The 22560-nt window shown below is 46.6% G+C and overlaps 1 protein-coding gene across 1 annotated transcript in view; it reads right to left on the bottom strand.

Annotated features, from left to right (window-relative positions):
• Positions 1 to 5133: 5133 nt before the first annotated feature.
• Positions 5134 to 22560, bottom strand: part of LOC149339410 (kinesin-like protein KIF23) — a 48735-nt gene continuing 31308 nt past the window's right edge. The window contains exons 18-24 of the mRNA XM_089548191.1: positions 20046 to 20107; positions 18202 to 18295; positions 14638 to 14780; positions 13434 to 13528; positions 12064 to 12121; positions 11915 to 11958; positions 5134 to 5372 (exon numbers count right to left, since the gene is read on the bottom strand). Of these exons, the coding sequence (XP_089404317.1) occupies positions 5357 to 5372; positions 11915 to 11958; positions 12064 to 12121; positions 13434 to 13528; positions 14638 to 14780; positions 18202 to 18295; positions 20046 to 20107 (512 nt within the window). The 3' untranslated portion in view covers positions 5134 to 5356. The remainder of the gene's footprint in view (positions 5373 to 11914; positions 11959 to 12063; positions 12122 to 13433; positions 13529 to 14637; positions 14781 to 18201; positions 18296 to 20045; positions 20108 to 22560) is intronic.

Raw genomic sequence — 22560 nt, 5'->3', positions numbered from 1 at the left:
TTTTACCGGTTGAAAGCGGGTTTCCGACCTCGGCTTCCGTTTAAGAAGCGAGGAGGCCAGGAAACGCAGTTTCCGCCGGTTAAGGCTTGGCGTTGAATATACGACGTGCTATACCTCTACAATATTTAGGAATAAAAACATCCATAACTGTTCCCTGCCCTATAAGGTCAGATGCCAGCTTCCACGTGTTTAGCGTGTTCTTCAGTACAAGGATGAGAGAAGAGCGCTTCACCCCTCTAGGAAAGGGTTCAGACTCCGTGTTGTTAAATTGTTCATGGTCGACGCATATGTAGGAAAAGCGGTTCTCCAATTTTTACGGAACATAGCACTAGAATAGGATGCCCATCTTAAAATAATATATGAAGGCATTCAAGATGCATAAAAGCGTGTGTGAAGGGTGCTTGAATTTGTACGTTCGGCCTTGAATATCACATGTTCAGCCCGTTGTATTACACCCCCACCGCCTCTCATATTAACTTCCTCCTTATTTCGAGCAGTTCCTTTATTCGAACCTACTAGCACGTAATATCAGTACATATAAATAATGGCTCCGCGAACATCTTCACCCTTACTGCGCTCTCTAGAAGCTTGCAGGCAAAGCAACCTTACCAGTGCGCCTATCTCGTCGAAATAGACAGTGTTGGACTACAGCGCCGAGGGTAACCGCGTTTTTGAAATTCTAAAAACTGATATGGATATTACTTACGGTGGGCTACACGCCTCTCAATAATTAAGAAGCCTAAAAGTAATAGTTAAAAAGTCAACTATTCAATATTAGTTAAAAAGCTTGTTAGTACGTCTTAGCTGTGTTCTGCCGGAGTACACCACTAACAAATCTATGCCGAAAGAAGCACTCTTCGAACTCAAAAGCCTATTTTAAAAATTTGTGTAATAGGTGAGGCACCCTGTATGTTAAGAACGTGCAACACGTCATCGCGTCCTGTCATCACCAACTTCCCCTCGACACTTTCCAGAACTGAACTGAAGTTGTGGTTACTTTTTTTTTTCTAGCATTCCAGGTCTGGCGCTTTACCGTCGCGAATTTGTTGGAAAAAATCGTGCTTCTTCGGTGCACGCAGAATAACGCTTTGCCAAAATAAATCTGGCAGAACGTCGTCATCGTTGCATATCTAAAGGTGATTCCTTTAGTTAATAAATAATCACATATGAGTCTAAGGAGCTAGTAAACATATTTTCAAATCTTTAAAGCAGCGCAAGAGGTCAGGAAAATAATGGCATTTTAAAAATTCCTGAAGGAGCAACAATTTGATGGTGCTAGAATGAATATTAAACAGAGACAAAAAAAGAGAAAAAATCACTCCGCGTCTTATTGCCCATTATATCCGAGCTTGTGTACGTACAGAGGAAAAAAAAATCCAACCGAAATGGTACACCGAAAGTGTTTCTAACGCAGCAACGTTAGGCTCCCGTTCTACAGAAAATCTGGCTTCGTCTTCGGCGGCGTTGTGAAGGAAATATTCCGAAGAAGCAATCTAAGTGGGCCACCTATAGGTCACGCGACGTTGTGGCGTATTCGCAACCTACCCACCATGGTAGGTTGTCCCCTCCAAATTTTCCAGACTTCCCAATGTCTTGCTTAGTGCCCATGCAGCTGCAAAGGTTTAAAAAAGATAAAAACACTCTAGCGACCAAACAAAAAAATGTTTTTCCTGAAATTGTTCGGTAAAGTATGTTTCCCCTGAGACAGAAGAGACTGAAATTTTTCAGACAAATGCGAAATGTTCGAGCGCAACATATGAAACGTTTTATGTGGAACGATTCGGCGGTACGTCATTTCTCCTCCTTGCATGATGGCGGCTGACGACTACACTTTTCAGGCGCTGCTTCCACTCTAGAAGTACTTTACATTCTTCTGCCATTGACCCAGCGGGTGCCTTTGACTCATGGAGGAAGGAAAATCGAGCCTTCAGCGTGGCACCCCTTGAGCTCCATGGCGGCGCATCGACGAAACCGAGCTGCAACAGCTGTGCGCATGCGCCGTGTCGAGTGGTGGGGGGGGGGGGGGGGAGTGGAGAGGTGTCGCAGCTGTATAAGTAGGCGACTCGGCGGAACTCTCGCGTCACTCCAGGTTTAACCAGAGCTAAACCGCAGCCAATTTTTTTCCTTCCTACATGCTTTGACTTATCGCCCAGGTTAGTTCTTCAGGGCGGGAAATATGGGAGAGGGTGCGAGTTAAATTAAATTAAATTGGTTTTTCGAGGAAAGGAAATGGCGCAGTATCTGTCTCACACGGACACCTGAACCGCGCCGTAAGGGAAGGTAGGAGTGAAAGAAGAGAGGTGCCGTATATAGTGGAGGTCTCCGGAATAATTTAGACCACCTGGGGATCTTTAACGTGCACTGACATCGCACAGCACACGGGCGCCTCTTTCGTTTCGCCGCCGCGGTCGGGAATTCGAACCCGGGTACTCCGCCGGCTCGGTAGACGGGAGCCTTACCACTGAGCCACCGCGGCGGGTAGGGTGCGAGTCCCATCCAATAATTTCGGTTACTTTCAAATATATCTAAACACAGCTGAAACCAAAAAAAAAGCTTTTCAGAAAACATAGCCGCGGAAAGAAACAGATGCACTGCATACATTTTTATCTTACTGATCGACGTTACAATTTGTGCCCGTAAAGCCGAATGCACTGAACAAAGCAAGCAGGCAGGGAAATTACAGAGCAGTCCCAAAGACAACTTTATTTTCAGAAACAGGAAAAGAAATTTTTCTTCCCGTATGTAGAGCATACACTATTTATACACTATTACCACATACATAAGGTAGGCATTTCTGCATGCAAAACTAAAACATTCTCGGATTCTTTTATTCCTCACAAGTCATATGACTGGAACCACCTTCCTTCTTCAGTCGCCACAATTCCCGACCCTGTATTGTTTCGGACTGCTGTTACCGCTTCTGTTGAATGATATATTGTGTTTATCACTTATTCTAACTTCTCTGTTTTGACAATTTATTGTTCTCTGCTGTTGTTTGTATTTTTTGCAGTGTTATGTATTACCCACTCCCCTCTGTAATGCTTTGCCCTGAGGGTAAAATAAATAAATAAATAAATAAATGCTGCATGCTCTGCTCTCACAAAATTCGGCGCATATCTAAAAACCGGCGTCGCGCGGAAGCAATCTCGCCAGTGCGGGCCGTTAAAACGGGAGAAAGAACCCCTGGAGAGCGCCTAACCTTGTGTGTGTTGCTGCCCTCTCCACATCGTTCGCCGGCACGGCGCCAAGAGAATTACGTCAGTGCGCGTCGTCGACTGTTCCAGAATGTTTGAATGGGTTCTGCTCATTGCTGATGTTGAAAGCGTAGCCTTGAGCATGCTAAGAAATGCCCTCTCTCCTTCACTCGTGGTGGTGAAAATGTTTATTGCCAATGATGTAAATAGTGGGGTCGAAGCCCCCCACATGACACTTGGATGCCCCCTCATTGTGAGGAGGCACCCTTACAATGTGAAGGATAGCCGCTGGAGTGCAATCCTTCTCCGAGCACTGGCGATGATCTGGCACTGGTCTTGAGAGGACGAAGTGGTCAGAAGACTCCCAGTAAGACTCCACCGCGGGTGATGATGGGGTATGAGGGAAGGTGGGGCATGTGAGGAGGGTGTGTAAGAAGTTTCCTGGTTTGCCGCAAAGTTTGCATGATGACGGGAATTGGGCATGCAGCAGTATTGGGTATGGAGCAGTCCGGGCTTGCAGTTGTCGCCAATGAGCAGCCTGTGCTATGGTGAGGGATGGGGCTGGGGGTGAGTATTCCCTTTGTTTGTCTCGCTCGGTAGTATGAGAGAATATCACGGAAGATGAGCAGGCGCACCGAGGCCTGTAGAAGGGGCCCGACTCCTCCTGCACGGAATGCGAGACCTTGGGCTAGGGAATGAGCCTTCTCATTGTAAGGGAGCCCAGCATGTGCTGGCATCCAGATGAGTTATGGGGCGCCAGGGTTGCTAGAAGCATAGTAAACGCACAGCGGTGCTGGATATGTAGCCCTTGGTATAATTTAAAATGGCAGATTTGGAATCGGAGATAATTTTTGTGGCAGATGTAGGAATGAGTGCACCGGCAGTGGTGCAACGCAAGAAGGATCTGGAAGCTTCTCGAAGCCAGTCTCCGAGCCTGACCAATGGAGACGCGCACGTGGCAAGGAGGAGGAGGAAATTGCACAGCTGATACTGCTTGTATGTACACGCCTGCCTTGGGACGAAGAACACACCTATAAATGAAAGGCATTGACCGCTGCCTGTCAGCTCGAGCCGCCGTTTAAGCTACAGAGAAGCGTGCCTGCTCGAATCCCGGGACAGCACCCCTCACCCAGCCATGCACCAGCAAGGCAGCGTGCTTCAACCTGCAGGACGGCTCCATCATGAACCTCTGGTTGTCGGACTGTTGCAGCAATGCCCAGTGAACAAAATGTGTTTTGTTTGTTCGCCTCTCTCTTGTGTTTTAGTGAACTTTAGTGTGCAATGATTCTTTTGTATTGTAATCTCTCTCAAGTGTTACTTTGCACGAATTGCATTGTATTGTAAATCACTTTGTATGCGCTCATACGAGTGATAGTGAAATCCTCTATTTGCTGTATAAACCTTGTTTTTGAACCTTTGGCTCCGACCCATTCTTTGGCTTGCGACCGTTGAAAGCTTGGCACCAAACGACCACCCGCCTCGTCACTTGGTAGCTGGTTTCTGGCCGAGCTTGCCACGCTGAGTCGACGACATCTCCTTTGAGACCAAGATAGCTACCGCCACACGCTCTAAGGGTGTCTAGGAACGCACGCTACTAGTGCGTGAAGTAGTGACATCTGCGTACTTGGTTCTAATGAAAATACAGGTGTGAGCAAATTTATCTAGAGTGCCCAAGGAGTGCTCTGTGAAGCAAACGAAGTGAAAATTTAGTACAGGTACTGGGTTTCACTGACAATGCTTGTAGACGAACACGGCCATGTAAACAACAAGCGGCACTAGTGCAAGTACCACGACCCTAAAAAGCACTTGCATTAAAATTTTGCTTTTTTTGTCATTATTGCTAGCCCCATACTGCCCAGCACTCTTCGTAAGCTATATCATGACAGTACAAAGTGGCACTGTTACAACCTGTCTATTGCTCTCATGAATCAACACAGAGTAAGGCTGCACAGGCATTTTTTAATCTTGATAGTAAACACTCATAGGCTCTATACAGCAATCTGATAACAGAAACATAATTTTTCTAAAAGCAGATTTATTACATCACATTCTGCAAAGCAGATTCTAGTCCATTGTCAAGTAAGCATCGCACTTATATACAGCAGTGTGGTTGGCACAAATACACACAGAATAGCAGTTTCTTTGTTGCAGGTTCAACAAGATCACACCCTTGAACGTCTGTAAAAGAAGAATAAATAAGTATAAATGCAAAGTAATGGAAGTCGTAGCAGAACATGAGATCACTGAGCTGTGTGGATACTGCAACACCAGGAGATAACAACGTCCATTTTTTGATTCATTGCTTCAGATGCTTCAGACTGATTCAAATGTTTTTCATTACCAAAACCCTTTGTTGTAATGTCACTGATAAAAAGACCATAACAGTATTTGTTTGGAAAATGCCCATGCAGTAAATATGAAGGTTTTGTTAAAGAAGAGTTGAAGCATGTTAATTTACATGGTTGTCTGTGCAAGTTATCCTTTGTTCTACTTTTCAGAGATAAGTTGAGGATACCGTTCTACAAGTGAAAACATGTTAACTGTTATGCTTCAGGAAATATATTGATGTGCTTGAAGTGGAAATCGAACAGTAGCAAATTTTAGATCTAAGGTTCTTACATATCCCTGAAATAATACAAAATAATAACAAAAACAAGAAAAATACACACAGCAAAGTGCAGTGAACACAACTGACAGCTGAGGTAGATGAGTCATTTAACACAAGGAAACTGGGCCTAACCAGTTATATGGGTATTAGATTTCCTTTGGAGCTGTATGGCTGCGCTTAGGTTGTTAGTGGTAATTATTCCGTTAATTGGAGGAAACAGATGCACCAAGGGACATCACTTTTGTGAAGCACGAACCATGTCAGCAGTCCAAGCTTTTTGCTTTTCAGCTGTTGTGATAGCACATTACTGCAGGAACAGGCCTCCAAAAAATATAGAATTTGAGCAGCTTTCAAATTTATTTGCTGCTGCCTGTCAGTAGTACCTTAATCATTTGACAAGGGAACAAATTTCTGTGCAACTGATAAACCAGATGTTGAAAAACCTTCAATAAGAGTGATGTAGGTACTATCGCGCTCAATATGAGTTGCAACGCGTGGTCATCGACCGGGGCTCGTTCCGTGGTGTGCCTCCTCCAAACAGTCGCTCGGAATTCTGGGAGAAACTGCTGTTCCAGGAAACAACAGCACCCCCGCTCAGGAAAAAGTTTCTCCCAGAATTCCGAGCGACTGTTTGAAAGAGGCACACCACGGAACGAACCCCGGTCGATGACCGCGTGTTGCAACTTATATTGACTCAAAAGAAAACATTCGACAGAAGTCTGTCTGGTTGGGAAATTTAATGTTAGGAGAAGGTAAGTGACGCCAACCAAGTAAAATACAGGAAAAACACGACGTTTCGGGACCGGCTCGGCCCCTTCTTCACGGTGTGACTACGGGCGAGCGCAGCTTGGCTTTTTAAGCCCCTGTGTGGAGGACCTGCGGGTCAATGGCCGCAGCCCATGGACGTAGGATGAGGGGAGAGTCCCCAGGGAACGATTAACATTCTCTCGTGTTTGCTGTATGTGCCACGACTCGAGTAGAAGCCTCCTGCGTGGGTTAGCTTCCGTTTCCAATACAATGGTGCTGTCGAAGTCAATTGGGTGGTCACACCCTTCACAGTGTTCGGCCACGGCGCTGCGTTGACGATTCATGTGACGGACGTCCGCTTTGTGTTGGTTCATCCTTTCCGCGAAGTTCTTCGTTTCCCCTATGTACGACGCCGGGCAGACGGAACACGGAATTTTGTACACGACGCCCTGGGCCTTTTCTCTGGGCTGCCGGTTTTTTGGGCGGGGGAGAAGGCGACCGATAGTGCTGGTCGGTTTGTGCGTTGTCAGCACCCCTTCTTTTCCGAGAATGCGACCGAGCGTCTCGCTCACGCCTCTCACGTAGGGGATGCAAACACGTTTCCGCTTCTGGCATGCGTCTGAGGAAATAATAGACCGGATTTTGTTTTGCCTTTCTTGCTTCCTGATAATGCGCCGGATGAATGAGCTTGGGTAGCCGTTCTTTTGGAGGTCAGAAATGACTCGGTTCTTCTCCTTCCTTTTATCTTCACTTGAGGAACATATGGAGTCGGCTCTCTTCAGTAATGACGTCACGACAGATGCTTTGTGCGGGATGGGATGGTTCGAATCGAAATGTAGGTACCGTCCTGTGTGGGTTGGCTTCCTGTGCACCGAGGACTGCAGGCCTTTGTCGTGCCTTGTAAGTAGGACATCCAGAAAAGGCAGGCTGCCCTGCTGTTCATGTTCAACAGTAAATTGTATGGCCGGTTCAACTGAATTTAGATGACTCTGGAGGTTTTCTATCTCTGAGGTTTTCACCACACAAAAGCAGTCGTCTACATAACGGAGGAATAACTTTGGCTTGGGATTAAAGGAGGAGAGGGCCCGGCTTTCGACGTCTTCCATGGTTAGGTTAGCCACTGTGACTGAAATTGATGCCCCCATAGCAGTTCCGGTTGTTTGCTTGAAAAATTCTCCGTTGTAGGTGAAAAAGGTACTGCGCAGACAGAGGTCGAGAAGGCGACATACCTCATCGACGTTGAGTGGAGTTCTCTCGTGCAGCGTTTGGTCGTTTTCGAGTGCGCGGCGAGCAACGGACACAGCAAGGGGAACCGGTACGCAGGTAAATAGCGACACCACGTCAAACGAGACTAGGCTTTCGTCTTCCTCCACGGTAAGGTTCGAGACAAGTTGGACGAAATGCCGCGAATTCTGTACATGCGTGGGTGTTCTGCCGGCGAGCGGCGCCAGTACCTTGTGCAGGTAGTCAGAGAGACGTCGCAGAGGAGACAGGGTGAAGTCTACAATTGGCCGAAGGGGGACGCCAGGTTTGTGAATTTTAGGTAGCCCGTAAAAACCTGGAGCTGAGCCGTTTCTGGAGATGAGGCGGAGGTAAAGCCATTTGAAATCAGGATGCCGCTTGAACATCTCTGCCAGGGTTTTGTTGAGTGTTGCCTGAGTGTTTGAAGTCGGATCCTTGCGAACCTTCTCATACGCCCCACTGCTCAAAAGGGCTGACGCCTTCTCCTCGTAGTCGCGTCGGTCCATCACCACTGTAGAGTTGCCCTTGTCTGCCGAGAGTATGACGATGTCGGTGTCGTCCCTGAGACCGCGTAGGGCTTTTCGTTCCAGTTGAGACAGATTGCTCGGAAATTTGGGGGGTACCTTGGCGATGACACCAATCGCTTTCAGGCGGACCTCTTCCCTGACGTGCGGCTCCAGGTGCTGGATCGCATCTTCAACAGCCGCGACTAGTTTTGGGAGGGCGGGACCAGATGATATGTTGAATCCATGTCCTTTTGCGAGAACAGAGGATTCGGGCGGTGTTAAGCGACGGGAGGAGAGGTTCTTTACAAAGCCAGAGTTATGGGGGTCAGGCTGTTTCTTCTGCCGCTGCTGTAGGGCAAACAACTTCTTGTTTTGACACTCACGATGTTTGTTGGCTGCAGTGGAGGCCGCTTCCGTGGCAAAGGCGTCCACCCGCGGGAAGAGCTCAGGCATCCTGTGTTCTAGTTGGCGGCGCGCGAAGAACCGGTCCAGCTCCTTTTTGCGGAGAACGGAATGGCACTCGTGTATCCGCGCACTTAATAACTGTTGCTCCGTTTTGGACACCAGCCGTAGGCCTTCTGCGGTGGTTACAGGGCGCTTTAGGCGAAGGCTCACGGGTATCACATCCTTTTCCTTGCAGGTCTTGTTGAAGTTTAGATGTGTCCGGAAGACAGCAATACTCTTGGTGATGTTGACGTATCGCTTCACTAGCTGCATGGTCTCGATGCCGAAGTCTTGGCGTATAGACTCAAAAGAAAAGAAAACATTCGACAGAAGTCTGTCTGGTTGGGAAATTTAATGTTAGGAGAAGGTAAGTGACGCCAACCAAGTAAAATACAGGAAAAACACGACGTTTCGGGACCGGCTCGGCCCCTTCTTCACGGTGTGACTACGGGCGAGCGCAGCTTGGCTTTTTAAGCCCCTGTGTGGAGGACCTGCGGGTCAATGGCCGCAGCCCATGGACGTAGGATGAGGGGAGAGTCCCCAGGGAACGATTAACATTCTCTCGTGTTTGCTGTATGTGCCACGACTCGAGTAGAAGCCTCCTGCGTGGGTTAGCTTCCGTTTCCAATACAATGGTGCTGTCGAAGTCAATTGGGTGGTCACACCCTTCACAGTGTTCGGCCACGGCGCTGCGTTGACGATTCATGTGACGGACGTCCGCTTTGTGTTGGTTCATCCTTTCCGCGAAGTTCTTCGTTTCCCCTATGTACGACGCCGGGCAGACGGAACACGGAATTTTGTACACGACGCCCTGGGCCTTTTCTCTGGGCTGCCGGTTTTTTGGGCGGGGGAGAAGGCGACCGATAGTGCTGGTCGGTTTGTGCGTTGTCAGCACCCCTTCTTTTCCGAGAATGCGACCGAGCGTCTCGCTCACGCCTCTCACGTAGGGGATGCAAACACGTTTCCGCTTCTGGCATGCGTCTGAGGAAATAATAGACCGGATTTTGTTTTGCCTTTCTTGCTTCCTGATAATGCGCCGGATGAATGAGCTTGGGTAGCCGTTCTTTTGGAGGTCAGAAATGACTCGGTTCTTCTCCTTCCTTTTATCTTCACTTGAGGAACATATGGAGTCGGCTCTCTTCAGTAATGACGTCACGACAGATGCTTTGTGCGGGATGGGATGGTTCGAATCGAAATGTAGGTACCGTCCTGTGTGGGTTGGCTTCCTGTGCACCGAGGACTGCAGGCCTTTGTCGTGCCTTGTAAGTAGGACATCCAGAAAAGGCAGGCTGCCCTGCTGTTCATGTTCAACAGTAAATTGTATGGCCGGTTCAACTGAATTTAGATGACTCTGGAGGTTTTCTATCTCTGAGGTTTTCACCACACAAAAGCAGTCGTCTACATAACGGAGGAATAACTTTGGCTTGGGATTAAAGGAGGAGAGGGCCCGGCTTTCGACGTCTTCCACGGTTAGGTTAGCCACTGTGACTGAAATTGATGCCCCCATAGCAGTTCCGGTTGTTTGCTTGAAAAATTCTCCGTTGTAGGTGAAAAAGGTACTGCGCAGACAGAGGTCGAGAAGGCGACATACCTCATCGACGTTGAGTGGAGTTCTCTCGTGCAGCGTTTGGTCGTTTTCGAGTGCGCGGCGAGCAACGGACACAGCAAGGGGAACCGGTACGCAGGTAAATAGCGACACCACGTCAAACGAGACTAGGCTTTCGTCTTCCTCCACGGTAAGGTTCGAGACAAGTTGGACGAAATGCCGCGAATTCTGTACATGCGTGGGTGTTCTGCCGGCGAGCGGCGCCAGTACCTTGTGCAGGTAGTCAGAGAGACGTCGCAGAGGAGACAGGGTGAAGTCTACAATTGGCCGAAGGGGGACGCCAGGTTTGTGAATTTTAGGTAGCCCGTAAAAACCTGGAGCTGAGCCGTTTCTGGAGATGAGGCGGAGGTAAAGCCATTTGAAATCAGGATGCCGCTTGAACATCTCTGCCAGGGTTTTGTTGAGTGTTGCCTGAGTGTTTGAAGTCGGATCCTTGCGAACCTTCTCATACGCCCCACTGCTCAAAAGGGCTGACGCCTTCTCCTCGTAGTCGCGTCGGTCCATCACCACTGTAGAGTTGCCCTTGTCTGCCGGGAGTATGACGATGTCGGTGTCGTCCCTGAGACCGCGTAGGGCTTTTCGTTCCAGTTGAGACAGATTGCTCGGAAATTTGGGGGGTACCTTGGCGATGACACCAATCGCTTTCAGGCGGACCTCTTCCCTGACGTGCGGCTCCAGGTGCTGGATCGCATCTTCAACAGCCGCGACTAGTTTTGGGAGGGCGGGACCAGATGATATGTTGAATCCATGTCCTTTTGCGAGAACAGAGGATTCGGGCGGTGTTAAGCGACGGGAGGAGAGGTTCTTTACAAAGCCAGAGTTATGGGGGTCAGGCTGTTTCTTCTGCCGCTGCTGTAGGGCAAACAACTTCTTGTTTTGACACTCACGATGTTTGTTGGCTGCAGTGGAGGCCGCTTCCGTGGCAAAGGCGTCCACCCGCGGGAAGAGCTCAGGCATCCTGTGTTCTAGTTGGCGGCGCGCGAAGAACCGGTCCAGCTCCTTTTTGCGGAGAACGGAATGGCACTCGTGTATCCGCGCACTTAATAACTGTTGCTCCGTTTTGGACACCAGCCGTAGGCCTTCTGCGGTGGTTACAGGGCGCTTTAGGCGAAGGCTCACGGGTATCACATCCTTTTCCTTGCAGGTCTTGTTGAAGTTTAGACGTGTCCGGAAGACAGCAATACTCTTGGTGATGTTGACGTATCGCTTCACTAGCTGCATGGTCTCGATGCCGAAGTCTTGGCGTATAGACTCAAAAGAAAACATTCGACAGAAGTCTGTCTGGTTGGGAAATTTAATGTTAGGACTTACCTTCTCCTAACAACTTATATTGAGCGCGATAGTACATAGCCACACCTGGAAGCCTGAATTCAACTGACAGAATGGTCAACAACGCTAAGTACATTCCTTTACATAATTAGGTACTATAAGCGACTAATACACATCTGCAGCAGAAGAAATGCAGTCCCATTGGTTTCTGACTACGGCAGTCATTTTCCAGCTTATGTGAACTCCCATTCAATATTCTTCACATAGCACGGAAATAGCATCTGCAAATGATACCTACTTTATCACAGGAGGCTGGTAGTGACCTTCAACTGAGACAGAGCACTGAAATGAAAATAGAGGAACACAAAAGCAAAGGCTTAATTAGACAACTGAAAGAACGAAATAAAACACTAACCTCAATGATCAAGAACGGCAAGTACTACTTACTCGAGCAGAGACATAGTCATCTCCGTCATCAGGCATTGCACGTCCACTGCTCCGCTTCCTAGAATACGAGGAAAAGATACAGTAAAACCCCATTTTTACGAACCTGCTTACCAATAAAACGTATTTGTGATAATTCCCTGACTTAGCCACCATTAAAAACCCATGTATTGGCTGACCACTTAAGTAGTGGTTCATGCAATGCCTACCGGTTAAAACGTAGTTTCCGTCACAGGTTGGCTGATGCCGTGCTGTGACAAAACATTTTCCACCTTTCTAAAGACCATTATCAACGTGCGGACCGCCGGCAATAAAGCATTATAGCCATTCCAGCCATGTTCCAATGAGTATGGAGATGTCCACATCAACAGGGAGCCCTGGAAGCGTCGCCCACTTCTGTTTTTGGCGCAAACGCACTGCTGAGTAATATTGTTGCCAGCACTGTCACAGCAACCATCACCAGCTGCCATGCTTGGTGCGTTACGAGCAGATAGGGGAGCAAGCTTGGAAAGGCATCAGTGGAACTTGGTTTGTTACCAGATTCTAGCTTCAGAAAATTCGGCCAGTTCAATTAATCAAATTCCCATAGTTCTATCATTCCTACTGACACCCACAACAACATAAAGATAAGGGAGAAGGTGGCTGTTAAAACATAGTTCCCTGAAGAGAGCTAATATCTGCAATTTTCGCAGCATCACGGAAAACTAGGACTCTCAGTTATGTACAACAAGGGAATGTTCAAGAATACTGAACGTCTCATTCCCAAATTGAATAACAGGTAATACAGAATAGAAGTTTGAAATCTTGATTTTCCAATGCCCAGTTTAGAGAAAAATGACAAATTTGTTTGCCATGTTAATGGCACAGTCAGCAGCAAAGTAACACTACACCTGAATGCGAAGGAAAGAGGTAAACAGGGACTGCAAACATACTGCCACACCTCGCCATTACCAAGGGCAAGCACCTTTTCAAAGGAAAGCAGAAAGAAAGTGCCAACCACACTGCACCCGAAGAAAAAATTGTACTAGTGACTAAAATACTTATCAAGCTTACAGGATACTGCAGGCGTCATCAGCTTCAAAACGTATCAATTGGTAGCGAGCTGCCCCAGAGTCATCACTTTTCTCTGGAACCATGAGGCTGCTTTCTCCGCATGTACACCCAGGGGTTTCATTCTGGGTCAGGCTGTGCGGCTTGTTATGCCCCTTCACCATTACGAAGTCTCTTGAAGGTGAGAGGAGCTCTCTACCTCACCCCTCAGAAGCTGAAGAGCCCCACTACATGGCTTGGAGGTAAAGCCCCTTGGGCTCCAATCTTTTGACAAAGGCTGTACATCCATAGATGCATGCAGATGTACAGGCTATTTAACAAACCTCAGGCGACTTGAAGTTGGGGATAAATGCTTCACTGCTTCCACATCGTTGAAGACCACGTGAGCCCCACCAGTCGCAGATGGAATCACGTCTCCCTAACAGATTAAAAAAAAAAAAAAAGACGGCATAAATGCTCTTCATTCTAGCGACTTGACAAGTGGCACACATGCTAGTTTAATGCTCATAACAGCCAGTTACACTGTAGCTGGCTTAGAATAATTAATGAATGAGCATTTTACCTTACCACTACACTTGTGACTTGTACAGAATAGCAGGCAAGCAGCCAAACACCAACACTGCTGCCACACGGGTACTTTCATTCTGACCAACATGGTCATGATCGACCTTAATGCAGGTCCAGTTTTACTACACGATCTATTTAACTGTGATTGAGTCCAATCCTGATCAATCCCCGGCCAATTCCTAAAGCACAATCTAGATTTACAATCCCAGTGGAAGGCTGCTGCCCTCACGCTCAGGAAACATTCAAATGCCAACTAAAAAACAAAGCATACAGACAGATGTTCCATAAAAGTAATAAATTTTGAAATAAATCTTATCAAAGTAGTTCAATTAAAGCTTGTGTTCACACTCCCAACACCACGCACCTGCCCTGACAGTAGTGAACATGTGTACAAGTGCAAAACAGAGACTGATGGTATGATTTTTTTATACGTGTTTGAGACACAACATGCTGTAGCTGTTCCATAGCCAGAATTTATTATCAGGAGTGTTTTCGTCCACTTTTACTTCATTCCAAACTCATTTGTTTGCAACCACTTGTGCGCATGCAGCGCGACTTGGAACATACGAGGCTAATTCATTTAGCATAAGGATCGAGTGGAGACGTATAGCAGCATTTTACGTCGAGCACACCTCAATATTCAGTTGTTATTGGAAAAGCCTGTATATATAACACAGTGATACTATAAAAGCGGAGACAGTCACCAGAAACACAGCAACAGCTTTGAACTATAATACAGCTTTAAAATTGTTTCAAAAAAGAGGATTTAGTTTCCGCCCCTGAATTTTTTTCATGCAGACATCACTTTACTAATAAGTGAACTAGTCAACAAACTTCTTAACCGTTGCAATCAAACTGTTCAATTGTGTTGGAAGCTCTTTTTGTGGGTTTGACAGTGAAACACATTTTCAGAGCGCATGCAACGTAGTGTGATGCTTGCACTGCACCATTTCGACTCACCTTGAAGAGTTGCTCCTCCACATCGCCCTCAGCGTCCAGCTCCTGGTGCAACAGAGCATACTTGGAGGCTCCCTTGGTGACATCCTTCACATCCAGCTTGCCCACTGACCTCCTCTTCTTCATCACTGGCTGCATCACAGCACCTGCAGCACATCACTCACTGAACTCACCATAGTGCATCACTCCGAGAAAGACGAGAGGAAGCACAGTCGCTGAGCTTCAAAAGCAGTTCTTTTCCAAGGCAGCTTTCAATGTTTTCTTTTCTTAAAAAAAAAACTTGAGGGGACACTTAAGCTCTGCCTTAAAGGGGCACCGCGATGATTTCCTCGGTACCAGTTAATATCATTAAATAGATTCGCCATGCTTTCCAGAGACCAGAGCAAAAAGAATTATTGAAATCGGAGCACGCAAGCGAAAGTTATTCCACTCTGAAAATTCAAAATGAAAAGCTCAGGCGAAAACGCATTTCACTCGCCCATTTCACTCACCCAGTACTGAGATTGGGCGCTACCAATCAGAACCCCGCCTAGCGCACACACAGCGGAAGCGTGCATGCAGTTGTTGCTTTGTCGGGGCTGTAGACAGCCGCGCATTTTGGCGGCGTCTTCCCCGTGTACGCGGCGCAGTAGTCAGGGCAGGGGTGACTAATAACAAAGGAAGCTCCCCGAAGTTTCTTTTTTAGTCGGACTGGAAGGCTGTCGGCAGTAGCCCCCCTCCTCCCCAAACTCGACTCCCTCCTGTCCGGCCTTTCTCTTCACAATTTTGGGCAAGGTGTGTCGAGTGGCTTTTTTTTCGCTGCCGTCCTGGTATGGTCACGGCCGGTCTCGACGCGCGCGCTTTCTGGTTTGAGCCAACGTTTTTTGAACAGCGCTGGCCGCCACGAAGGTTTGAAGCGGAATGGAAAGTGTCGCCCCTAGCTGTATTCTTGTTAGTTTTCGTTCGCTTTTCCTGCTTTTTTTTCAGTTTTTGTGGTATTCGAAAAGCTTTCAGTACTCAGAGACATAATATTTTGGATCCATTTCGCAAGTATAATGGAACAATATGCAAACTGGACGCCCAACCAATGAGAAAGGCAGCGCCCTATCTAGATGCCACCTGATTTCCGCTGCCGCAAATGGCCGCCGCGTTGCGACACCATCGGCTCGAAACAAGCATTTCTAGCGAAGATTAAAATATCAAATATTATGATTTCGGTGATCTCATTGCGCGTTGAAGACTGACAATGTCCCCTACTCTGCATACAAAGAGTAAATACCCCATGCTTTATCTACGTCGCAGGGCACCTTTAAGTGTATACTAACACGACAGCATTAATGGGTTAACTTCCAAATATGCGGAATTGGTCATTCTCGACATTAAATTCAAAGATCCTCGGAAGTCTTCATACAACTCCTGGTGCAGTGGTGCAACAGTTAAGCAATGCACCACTGCCCTGCGATGGCAGGTGTTGCCACCCATGGGTGTTATTCTTTCCGAGCAACATCTCATGACTAACCGTTAATTTAACTGCCACGTGCCACGGTGGTCAGTTTACTCATAATCCGGTGGGCAGGCTGTGATGACGGCATGAGGTGACATGACCTAGGTTGCCGGAGCGGTAATTTGCTTTGGCCGAGAGGCTTCTAACTGCTGCCGCCGCTAAACAGGTTTTCCTGCATCGGGCTACTAACATCAGCCTTACACAATTGCTTAATGTCTAGTGTGGATGCAGCAATTAAAACTAATTTCATTATTTATATACGACATGTAACCAAACTTTGCACAGATGTGCAAACTTGTTATCCTGATTTTAGAATTGCATTTAGTTTTAAGTCAGCTGTTATAGTTGCCGAGTAGTTAGAATTAACACTCTCGTAAAGCCATCCTCAGGGCACTGAATAATTAAGAGAAAGTACACACTTTTTTTTTATGTCAGCATGTTCACAAAGCCCCGTTCTATGCAATAAAGCTACTAGTTCATTTTTCAAGTGCCCACATTTCATGGAAATAAAGGTTAGTCTCCAGTATGCATACAACATTTCTTACAACAATACAGTTAAAAAACTATTTCATGTGTGCATCGAAATACCGAGACCTTTATTACACTCCTAAATCTCTCGGAATCCACGAGCAACAACCAAAACAGTTGTACTGTGATTCGTTACAAAGTGTCGAAGAGATGAGTGATAGCAGTCGCACAAAAAGTAAAAGCTGAGAGAATCAACCCTAAAGTTTATTCCTGGGTTTGCCGCATTTATTGCTTCCTACACTCCTGCTTTTGATTAGAAAATTTCAGTGTTGTAACCAGCTGAAGCTCTGACTTCTCCTCTTCATAATGATACTAAGATGGTGGTGCTCAGTCGTGGGAAACCTGCAGAATCTACGAGCTTGCATATGCTCCCCACAATCCGAAAAGCAGGTATATTTTGACTAGTATCGTGAAAAACTCAACACAAAGAGCCCAAAAACCAGCATTTTGAGTCTGCTTTCAGTGAGATGGAGCATATGCAGACAGACAAATTTGGTACGAAGTTCATGCCGTCTTATAGCACCTGCATTGTACAAGCCTTAATGAGCCGTGCGTCAAATGCTACACAGCAGCGATTTGCAAGACATTAAAGGCTGAGTTGCATGTACGCGAAAACTCACGCGAACGCGACGACGACATGCATTGCGCGAAGACTTCGCGCGAACAGAAATGTATGCGTCGCTTGGCTCGTCGCTCGGATCTGCTGAAATAGAAAATTTCGCTCGTTCGCCCGGAAGTGCATGCGCGATCAGCCAACAGCATGAACGCTCAGTGTACGTCACTGCCGGTCATTTCGCGTGCTTCTTTTTGTTTGTTTTGAAGCGTTGCATTGCGATTATAGTGAACTAGAATAATTGCAATCGCCGCGTATTCGTGCTTCCTACAAAACGATGGCCAACCAAAACTTCAATGAGCGCCTTATTGACGCCGTCGAATGCGAGCAGGTCCTTTGGGACCTGCAGCACAGGTACTATAAACATCGCGGCCATTCTAATGCGGCTTGGCGCCGAGTTGCAGAAGCCGTCGGTGCACATGAGTAGTTTTGTAAACAATTTCATTGAGTTGGTTTCATTGACTGCTAATTGTTTCCGTACGCAGACTGGATATTTACGGAGTGAAAGCGCTCATTTATGTTTCATGCATGTGGGCTTAGCTGTCGTCGAGCGATCGTTATTGTTCGCTAGAAAATGCGCGCTGCCGCGTAGCAGATTTGCCTGACAAGGAAAGCATGCATGCAGAACTAAAATTATACTATTTCACAGAAATACGGTACAGGCTTTTATCTTGTGGCGCGTTTAACGGCGGTCGGTTTAAATTCTTGCAATTTTTTTACTGCTGTTGCATTTGCTGCGAATGCCTATGTGGTGTGCTATGCCAGCAACACTGAGCGCTGTCGCCGTTTCGCGTTGCCGTCGGTTTCGCGCTGTCACGTGCATGCGTCTTCCCCAGTACGCGACAGAGCGAACCATGATCGCTTTCGTCGCACCGCCTCTTCGCGTCGCTCTCTTTTTCGCTTACATGCGACTCTCGCTTAAAGCACAGCACAAATGGCTCACCAGTGTCGACAGTGTCAGCTGGCTTGTGCTCCACCCACAGATCAGGACCAGATGACCTGGACCGTCGGTGACGCATCACAGGGAGTATATTGGCCTGGACACACACGTTAGTGCATAAGCATTCTGACAAAATCCCGGAAAAGACAAGTATGAAGCATACATGCATACTGCAGAGCTTGTTATGATGCAAACAGTCCACAGCAGATTGCATCATATGCGTGGCATCTCGGGTTTTATAGAATGAGCAACATGCTCCCCTGCGCATGTGCTTTTGAGCACATCATCACAAGCAGCTTTACAAATTGTTGCATTGATTGTGGCAGATGAATGAATTGTATAAAGTGGCCCTACAATTAAAGGCCCTTACCAATAGCAACCATCAAAGATCACGGCCAACTGTCCCCAAATGATTCCCGGCGCACAAAAAACAGACGTAGACTGACAGAAAACACACCACAAAGCGGCGTACATCCACTAGTTTATTTCCATGCAATACACCTACATTTATACAATAGAGTGCATAAGTACGCACATGAAAAATCCCACAAACGTACAGGCAATACATCGGGCTCCTCCTTGATAGTGGCGATGAACAACGTGTTAAACAAAGCAACTTCATAAATTAAAAACATTAATGAACACCGAACTAGTAAACATATGAATGGACAGTCATGGAACAACTGTTACTGCGTCACCATGCCCAAGAAATTGCGCTCCTTGTCACTTAACACTACTGAAGGCGTGCTGAGGCAATTTCCTTTAAGCTTTGCGCTTTCCCCAGCCTCAACAATTTCCCTCGCGGTCTTTCTGGCACATCTGCGCAGAACTGTGGCCTGCTAAAAGGAAGGCCCTTGTTCCTTGCACTGTTGGCAGTTACAACAACGTATGCCTAGGCGTCGAGAGGCAACCGTGACGTTGCAGTTGTGCTTTTTGAGCCTTTCACTGAAACAACTGCCAGTCTGACCACCATAGGCTCGTCCACAGGGCAATGGAATTGAGTACACTATGTTTTCTGTGCATGCAACAAACCATTGCTGACACGCTTGACGTGTTCGAGAGCAAACTCCCAGCAGTGCAGCTGTTAAGGTGCTTGCCCGTCGTGCTAAAAAGCAACGCTCGGCGGCAAAGACACAACTACGATTAACTAACACGTACCACAGATACCTGCACCTTGGCAGCCACAAAAAAAACTGGAGCTGGTGATCGATGCTCATGCCAATATGAATAGCGAAAGCTCGCGGCAGAGGAAAAAGATGATGATAATGATCTTGGCCTCGGGCGCCCTCCTTGGGCGGCACCTAGAAGCTCCTGTGCATGTGTGTGGCCTCCGCGATCAAGCGCCCGTTGCGCGCAGTCGGAGCCGATCGTGGAGGCCACGGCCCGTGCATTTCGAAGGCTATTCCCGCATGGGTCGTGGTAAGTTTCGGTGCGGCCCTTACACGGATCTTTTTTTTATATTTACTTCGAGAAAACAGGGTGCGGCCCGTACACGGGGCGTTTGTTCAATTTTGCCAATCGAAAAATTTCCGGAAATTTTACCCGGCATAATAGGAGCACCCCGAACTTTGAGCCGGATTTTCTGGAAAAAAAGTGCGTCTATTATGCGAGTAAATACAGTATAATGAATTTCACACTGCCAACACACTTTGCAAATTCTCCAGGCTTGGGATAAGAGACCTAAGTGCACCATTTTGATATACTCGTGTAGCCTGAGAACCACTCAAGAACTGTAGACTGAGAACCACTCAAGAACAAGGAAAGCCTTCCCCCTAAATGCATGTCTGTTGCATTTATGAGCGAAATTTTAAAAAACACAAACACTTTAAAAAGATGCTGTGCATTACCTTGGCTGTGCTGCATAATCTGGAGTCTGAGGATGGTGAAGACATGTGTGCCTTTGACGACCCTGCAAAAAGAAAGAAAACAAACACACGTTGCAGCTGAGGGGAACTGCCCTTAATCACATGATGCTTAAAGGGTTGTATTCGTGAACTATGTGGCCTTTTTGGAAAGCTGTATGCCAAGGTACAACATCTTGAAACTTGGGAAAAACCCACCTAGGCGCAAATAATTTCACAAGGACACAAAAAGAGACTAGGAGACAACGGACAGGCGCCTAGGTGAGTTTTTCCCAAGTTTCAAGATGCAAAACCAACTAGCCCGTCAACATGCCTTACCAAGGTACAACAGCACAGACGGTTTGAATGGTATACTGCAGGTACTTAAGCACGTCTTTAGTAAGTGTTATATTTGCACTTAACTTCTCGAGCATCCCATGTTTAAGTTTTGCGTGAGAAAAAAAGTAGCAGATTTCTTTGCGCTGCAGGGCTTTCAGTATAGTTTTTTCTTCGTTCTAAAAACTGATAGATGACATCATCTCCACACCTATGAGGTTGCCATTGGCCCCAGCAATCAGACTGTGCTAATTCAAATTTAATTAGAAAATTTAGTTAATTCATGAGCTGATTAGCAAAATTTTTGAAATTGCTGATGTGTGCCGCAGCTGAAAGTTTACCTCTGAAAAGATTTCCTTGCAGTCATGACCACCCTATTTTGAAGTATTTTCTAGTATACACTAAAACATCTTGTTAGCGAACCTCCCGATGCGCGGCGAACGCGGACAGCGGAAAAAACGCAGTTGTCCGACAACCCTGGTCGACGGAGCGACCAGCAACCCTGGGGAGGAAGATGAAGAAGGAGACGCAAGATGATGATTACATCATTGCAACTGGTCGCTTACCCTGTTAACTCCATATAAAATTCCACCGCATGTCCAAAAGCGTATTTTATTTTATTCCTGCTATGTCTAATTTGTTTATTTATTGAAAAATTTTAAAAATTCATATATATATTTTCTCATTTCAATCATTCTTCTATTCTACTTAGCTCCCCCCCCCCCCCCGCGCAATACCTCCTTGACGTTCGCCACCATACCTTGGCCAATCCCCCCGCGTGGGTATGTGCCAGTTTCATGTGGAGAAGAAGAAGAAGATGGACGCTGGACCGTACGCACGTAATCACTCTTAGCTCAGCCTTGTTACTAAATAGTTGTCCGTAAAGGTAAAAAGGCATCCTGCCATTAATTTGCGCCCCAACGCGAGAAAAAGCCTGTAATCCAGTACAAAAATTTATTTTGGATCATATATAAACTGCTGTGTGGTGAGAGATCAACCCAAGAAACTATAATTTCAAAATAAAGGAGCAGGAGTAAAAAGGGAATCAGTAGAAGTTTATTGGTTTCGGTTTTATCGAATTTAATATCCCAAAGCAACACGGACTATGAGGGATGCCTACTGGAGGGCTCCAGAAATTTCGACCACCTGGGGTACTTTAACGTGCACTGACATTGTACAGTACATGAGCCTCTAGCATTTCGTCTAGCATCGAAATGTGACCACCACGGCCAGGATCAAATCCGATGAGTGGAAAATGAGGTGGAAGAAGCAAAAGGAAGTGACTGCAGCGTGAAAGTGCCGAGTCTTCGCCCTGTGATGAAAAAAAGCTATCACAGTCACTTCTATGCTCACTGTGAGTAAAAAGGAATGGATTCTTCTCAACTGAGACATCTCACAAATCTTGAACTGAAATAAATTTCATTAAGAGGGGAAGCTGGTCTTAAAAAAATTTATTATTGAAGTCACATGTGTGAAAACAAAGAATATGTATGTTTGTATGCCAATTCCAGTTATGTAATTTATTTTTATCTAAAGTAAATCCTTGTGCACTTATATAATTTGTTATGAGACTTTTTGCTGACAGCTTTCAAGAAATTTGGCTGCAGGGAAACTTGACAGAATGCAAGCCAGTGGCTTCTCAACATCAATCTATGCAATAAGGGCAAAATTACTATCCTGCCCTGCCTACCGTAGAAGTTGTTCTAGGGTTTTGAAGTTGCCACTTTACGAATGGGTAGAAAAACTTGTATGCCTGTTTAAGTGACAACTTCAAATCCCATAATTCAACAGGTTCGATCCCGGCCGCGGCGGTTGAATTTCGATGGAGGAGAAATTCTAGAGGCCTGTGTACTGCGCGATGTCAGTGCACTTTGAAGAACCCCAGGTGGTCGAAATTTCCGGAGCCCTTCACTACGGCGTCCCTCATAGCCTGAGTGGCTTTGGGACGTTAAACCCCAGTAAACCAAACCAATCAACTTCTACGACAGGCAGAACGATAATTCCACCCTTATTGCATAGCTTGATTTCGAGAGAAACCAATGGCATGTAATCTAGCAAGTTCCCTAGCAAGTTTCTTTAAAGCTCTTGGCAAAAAGTTACAGAACATGCTGCATATGTGCACAGGCACCTGCACGTAAAATTAAATGACACATTTGGAATCGGCACACAAAACTACACGTGCCCT

The sequence above is a fragment of the Amblyomma mixtum genome, chromosome 6 (genome assembly GCF_055824585.1).
Source record: "Amblyomma mixtum isolate Tamu chromosome 6, ASM5582458v1, whole genome shotgun sequence".
Lineage (NCBI taxonomy): Eukaryota > Metazoa > Arthropoda > Arachnida > Ixodida > Ixodidae > Amblyomma > Amblyomma mixtum.
Note: the sequence above shows the minus strand (reverse complement) of the source record. Positions and strands in the feature narration are given on the sequence as shown.